This window comes from Penaeus monodon, unplaced genomic scaffold (assembly GCF_015228065.2).
Source record: "Penaeus monodon isolate SGIC_2016 unplaced genomic scaffold, NSTDA_Pmon_1 PmonScaffold_14851, whole genome shotgun sequence".
Taxonomy (NCBI): domain Eukaryota; kingdom Metazoa; phylum Arthropoda; class Malacostraca; order Decapoda; family Penaeidae; genus Penaeus; species Penaeus monodon.
Window position 1 is genome coordinate 2,501 of NW_023643989.1, and position 6,397 is coordinate 8,897.

Sequence of the window (6,397 nt, forward strand, 5' to 3'; positions counted from 1 at the left end):
TGTGTGTGTTGTGTGTGTTTTAAACATATATATATATATAATATATATATCTTTATATATATATATTTTATATATAATATATAAAATATATATAAATATTTTAAAATATATATAAATATATATAAATATTATATATATTATAGATATATATATATATATAATATATATATAAGATATATATATATATAACCATTATGTACAGTAGTTGGCCAGACAGATGGGTGTTCAGACAGATGAATATATTAGATGTGGATTAAAGAAATTTGAATACAGAGGTAAATGCATGAAGTCACATACATACACTGTACATCACATATGCACACAAGCCCCACATTTAAATACCAATAAATAGACATATAAATTGCATTTAAATAATTTTTTATCTATCTATATGACTGGGACAGCACACAATTTCTTAAGGGGTTTGGAAAACAAAATTGTGGAAATATTTTTCTTTTCTTGATAATTGGTTTTTACATGTCCCATACGGAGTAAAATAATGTAATAGGTTGTAGAGGAACTGAATGGAAGTGAACAAGTACAAAATATAATAAACTTACCCAAAATGTGAGGTTAGCCTCCACCCAGTCCCATGTGTGCAGCCCCACTTTTTTCATTCATATATGCAACTGTTCTATCCACAGTCTGCCCTCCACATTTAAGTGGATTTCTACCCACAGTCTGCCCTCCACATTTAAGTGTGATTTCTTATGATACTGTTGACAGTCCCTTCCCTAAATACTTGTCATATACTCTATGGCTATCAAATTTTTTTTGTTTTACTTCCTAGCATGTGTTTATGTCAAACTTTACTCCCCCCAAACATCTATAGTGCTTTACGAGCCTTTCCCCACCAAACATAATTATGTAAACCCCAATATCCCATCATACATTCAAGTAATATATAACCGTATTGTTGCAAATACTTATCATTTCTTTTGGCCAAGATCCCATGTAAGTTAAATATCAAAATCTTTGGTTTGTTTTCAGAATTTTAATTATTAAAATATAATTAACGATCTTTTACTATAAATCAGATACAGAGAGACTTTGAACAAACATATTCAAAAAATGGTACTCCGTTTCCAATAAATCAATAGAACTTGCAGTACTGAGATTCTTAGATAAAATAAAAATATGTAGAGCAAATCACTAACATCAAAATTTTATGAACTAAATGCTGATAAAAATTTTTTAACTACTAACATGATGCTAAATGCAGCAAATGTAATTCATAGAAAGCATGGGTTTTGCTTAAATTTGTTCACATTTAAAAAACTGAGAAAATTTTTATATATTTATTGCAGGGGTAGAATCTGGAGAACTGAAAAACAGATTTCTTATATCAATAACAAAAAAAAAAATAATAAATAAAAAAAATAAAATATAAAGTAATAAATAAATTACTATTAATTTAATTAAAAAAAATTTTTAAGTAATTCTCTAATCAATGACATTTAGAACATCTATTGACAAGTATACTGCCATCTACCTCTACTCTTACAAAAACAGATTTCCCTTTTCACTATAAAGAACAGTCTTAGGTAGCTGATGTGAACCCCAAGTGGTACGAGTCACTGCATGCTGTCTTTTCTTCAGACTGCTGGAATGTACTTGTGTTTTTTTTCCACCATACCGCGCAACATGGGCCCTCGATCTTGAACTTTCTCTTGCACCCCATCAAAATTTCATGTAACGGATCTTTCCAAACACCTGTCTCTCTCCCCAGCCCTGGTCATGGATGCCACATATAGACCACATGCAACCTGCAAGTAAATAAGGGTGAACAAGTAAAACTACTGTACAGAAAATCAAAAGTACATGAACTGGAAAACCTAATGAAAGTCTGAAATAAATGTATTTTTCTAGAAGACAGGTATTATTTAAAAGATTACTGTTTGTTAGCTGTAACTTTCATTATGCTGCATGAACATTCAAATGACATAATCTGCCAAGCATGAAGTAAATGGGTATTCTAGAACTGCTTAATCCCTTTGGGCATACAACCCATAAGCCTTTAAACTTTACCTTTAGCCTTAAAATAATGAAAAACACTACCAAAAAGGCACCAATGCATTTTTTCTCTTCACTCACTGACAACCATAATTTATAAAAATCAAATAGAAATCATAATAAAAAGAGATTGAAAAAAAAAAAAAAAAAAAAAATACAATGGACACACTTACCAACATAGCCATGGATCTCTCCCATCAGACTATATTTGTCTTTGAGATAGTTTGCTGTTGCCAAGGAATCATCTGGACTCTTCATCCACTCCAGAATCTTCTTTGCCCAATACATTCTAAAGAAGCCATGCATTTTACCCTCAGTCACCAATTGTATCTGTTGTTTGGCAGTAATAGAATTTGAATGTAGAACACCAAAACTAGTTAAAAAAAAGAACAGAATAAATAAATCCCATATTTTAAGCTGATTCAGAGGATAAGAAAAGGGGGGAGGGATTCTACCACAATTTTCCCAGAATCATGAGGCTTCTAACGGGCCACAAGACACACCTGAGCAGAATTCCAAAGTTCATCATGTGTTTTCCTTCCTCCAGTGTTTCCCTTGTGTAACCATATGGTCGTTTGTCATTTCTGGAACGAGGTACAAAAACTATTTTAGTTGAACCTTTATCTTTCATAAAGCATATCAAAGGTGGCTGTTGTTTCACAGCACTTACTATTGGATTGTTGAGGACCTTAGCAAATAAGTGAATAAAATAACCCCAAAATTAATTTGTAACTTAGCAAAGCAAAAAAATTTTTTAAAAATTCATAAGTTCACATTATCATTACTCATGCCTTACTTGCCTGTGGTCCTCTAGGGTTTTGCGAGCCCATTCATATGCTCCATCAAGCTTATCATAATTTTTCTGGGAGAAGCAATAATTGTCTGACAATTCTCTCCTTACCACAGCTTCTTCGACATAAGCTTCTACAGATTTGCTTAGCTGCTTGCTGTATCTTCTTGACTTCCAGGACACACCTCTGGGCTGATATCTGGCCTGTGGTAAAACACCCTATAATCAAAAGTGTATAATGTGCATACTTTTGTAATATGTGTATTTTTTCTTTGTGATGAAACTGATAATTTTTACTTACACTTTTTCTTTTTCTTTATTATTATCAATAAGAAGTAATATACATATATGAATGTGAGAAGAGGGTTTTATAGGGATATGTCTATGACTGATCTATAAGCATTTATAGATTCATGCACATTCAACGCTATGCCTATCATGAAATCCTGCTACCCGCGCTCCCTCAAATGATAACATCCCCTTCTAACACACACCTATCTATGCTATCTCATCCAAGATTTGGCACATCAGTTGTTTTGAACTTAAGGATGGGAGTTTGTATAAAGGAAATGCAACTAGTGAGCCTTTTGATAGCCATTAAAAAGGGCTGTCCTTTGGGGAAGAGGTGCAGAGGGTGATTTGGAGTTAGCTAGGGCTATGGTATACATATACGAATAGGAAAATACCAAATGACTGTTAGAGCTCACCTTGAGTTATTTCTTGGGAGGAACAAAAGTACACTTTTATACCAATATGAGAAAATATTAAAATCACAGTGATTTATGATAAAATATTCTGTGTACAAATTTTCACATGAAATATGCTTTCCATCAAGACTCCCTACTGTAGCTTATATACAAGTCTGCAGGTGTTCAAAAATAAAAGTTTTAAATAAAGATAATGATATTTCTATTTTGGGTTTGTTCTAATGGATGCTACATCCACCACTGGTATATTTGTTTGATTTGATATTGGTCATTTCCATTTAAATAGCACGAAGGGCATCTCGGGGGCGGGTTTTTGATAAGAGTAAACAATGATACCAGTCGTAAAAAAAAAACTATGAGGTAATTTGAAAAAACAGTCTTATGCATGGTCTTTATAAAGAGTTTTAACCTTTTTCATGCATTTCCATAAAAAAATGCAAGCCTGCAGATGCAACCATGGGACTTTATATTCTTATTGAAATATGGGGTATGGGGGTAGCTGGGACATGGTGTATGATAACAGTGTATTTTATCCTTCATTTTTTCAACTGATATACAAGTATTCATAAATCAAAAATTATATCGATACATAGTTCATCCAAAAGGTTACTTTTTAACATTTTGGGCTTTTCAGGGACAATGTTCCCCACAGGGGGACACTGTAGTGTGATCAATTCCACCCTGTAGCTGGCAGTCACTCAGCAGGGATCCCCAGACAGACAAGACTAGTTTTATGCTTAACCTCTTTGATCCAAATAATGAAAAATTTGGCTTGAGAGGCAGGTGATGTGAACATGCTGTCATTGGAATATTTGTGGGGTAACGTCATCTTGCCATTGTGGGGTATTTGACTAAGGGCGGGGTGTTGGGAATAAATTGCCATGAGTGTACAAAGCTCAAGGGCATTTACGAAGGGGTTTTGCATCATTTTCCATCAATAAACTAGTTTGGAATGGGATGATCGATAAGCCACTGAGTTAGGACTATCTAGAGAGATGATATGGAATCTGTGAATGGGAAAAAAGTATATTACCATCTGGATAAAGAAATAAAATGATATATATAAACTTTTGGAAAATGGCAAAAACTAAAAACTTATAGAGAAGAAGAGAAAATATTCAAAGGCGAGGGATGGAGTCTTGTTACCACACACAAGTGTTTGCGTGTGCCCCGGCCTATAAGCTGAACACCTGTCAGATTGGACGTTGAAGTAAGTTAATGCCCATATTTTGGGGCCCTATGATGGGAGTGAAGCTTCCAGAAACCAATGGGTTATGAACAATAGGTCATGGAAGTCAGGGAAACTTCAGCTCATGACGTTTGTATTTCTGATGAAAATGTAAAAGAATTGCTCCAAATAAATCTCTTGCATACTGAAATTATTCGTTCTTATTTATATATCTTTTTCTTATGCTGGAAGCTGTTGTTGGGTAGTGGTTTTTGGGAAAATATTAACAAATAGTGGGAAGATCATCTACCTGAGAAACCAATTAGAATTATTTCCATCAATTCTAATGCTCTGCTACTGCTAATTTCCATTATAGCCATTAGATGTAGAAATTTGGTGCACTAGCAAAGGGGTAGGTTGTACTCTTAGTAGTAAATGGATATGTATGTTCAAATCTGCTTCTTCACATGCACAGCCTCACAAATGAAGTGAAAATATTAAGAATACAAACTAAACAACTTCCTGACAAATAAATTACAGCAATCCAACTACTAACCCCAAAATGTATCCAAGGTGACAGGTTACCCCAGTTGCATTTATTGTTGGATCATTACGGCTGTCAGCAAAATTTTCGAAGCCGTTTCAAGCAAAATTCATTCAGGAGGTCCAGGCCTGCTCTTGTTCCTGGAGTTGCCCAGTCTACTGGCTTGACAGTTTGGTCTAACCTCTAGAACTTTCTCTTTCCTCTACCCCAATCCACACCCTATAAGAAAAGCCACAGTTATGGGAAAGTGCAAAATCAGAGGCACCAAAAAACAATGACGTTACAAATGAAAATGAAAAACAGCCAGAGTCACAGTACAAAAATACAATATATAAGACATCATTTCAATTAATGGATTGTTCACCAGACAATAGGTTTAGAAACAGGGAAAATTACTCAAATATAGAGTGAATAACTATATAATAATTCAATTTTCCTTTTTTTCATTAAAATTTTTCAAATTATTTTATCATCAGAAGTTTGGCCCTTTTACATAGTATTTTTCTTTTTATGGATTTTAGATCCTGAATCCGAACGAGTTGTATAGTTACACCAAATCTCAGAACTCACTCTGGAACTGCTGAATATTTTTAAGTCTAAATACAAATACAAGGGAGGAAAGCAAAATCTTCATGTTCCTCTTTTTACATTTTTGTACTTGAAATGAAGTTACCAAAAAAAAGTCAGTTTTTAAAGGATTAGCAGAACAATTTGTTTAAACATTCACTTTAAGTTTTTTATTGTCCCTTATTTTTTCACCTTCAGCAAAACCAACAGAATTCCATTTAGGGTTATTACATAAGGCAAATTTTTGTGTGCATTTCTCAATTTCATACACACATGCTTGCTTTAGTCAGAAAGTTTATTTCAAACACTAGGCCGATATTACAACTGCAAAATATTAATCAATTCTCAAAACAGCTGCAGACAATAAATCCCATTACAAAAGTAGACAGAATCTGCCAATAATGTACTGTCCGGCCCTCCCGTTTCCCCAATTATTCCCCGGTCTGTGGTGGTGAATTCCCAGCTGAGTCAAATTTCCCGGGATTAGTGTATTATCTTTTTTCAACATTGAAATAATAGAAACCTCTATGGAATGGGTTTGTTGGATTGTTAAATTTAGTCTATTTTGACAAATTAGATTTTTTAATGAATATTTTCACCAATTAGGC

The 6,397-nt window shown here is 33.6% G+C and overlaps 1 protein-coding gene across 1 annotated transcript; it reads right to left on the reverse strand.

Annotated features, from left to right (window-relative positions):
- Nucleotides 1–1,680: 1,680 nt before the first annotated feature.
- LOC119569399 (deoxyribodipyrimidine photo-lyase-like) lies at nucleotides 1,681–5,441 on the reverse strand (the record flags this gene model as incomplete). The annotated part of the gene is given in 7 exon segments (XM_037917578.1): nucleotides 1,681–1,766; nucleotides 2,187–2,343; nucleotides 2,517–2,567; nucleotides 2,810–2,971; nucleotides 2,973–3,007; nucleotides 5,231–5,287; nucleotides 5,404–5,441. Coding segments are annotated over 7 exon segments (586 nt in total), but the record flags the coding sequence as incomplete, so codon positions are not given.
- Nucleotides 5,442–6,397: the final 956 nt, after the last annotated feature.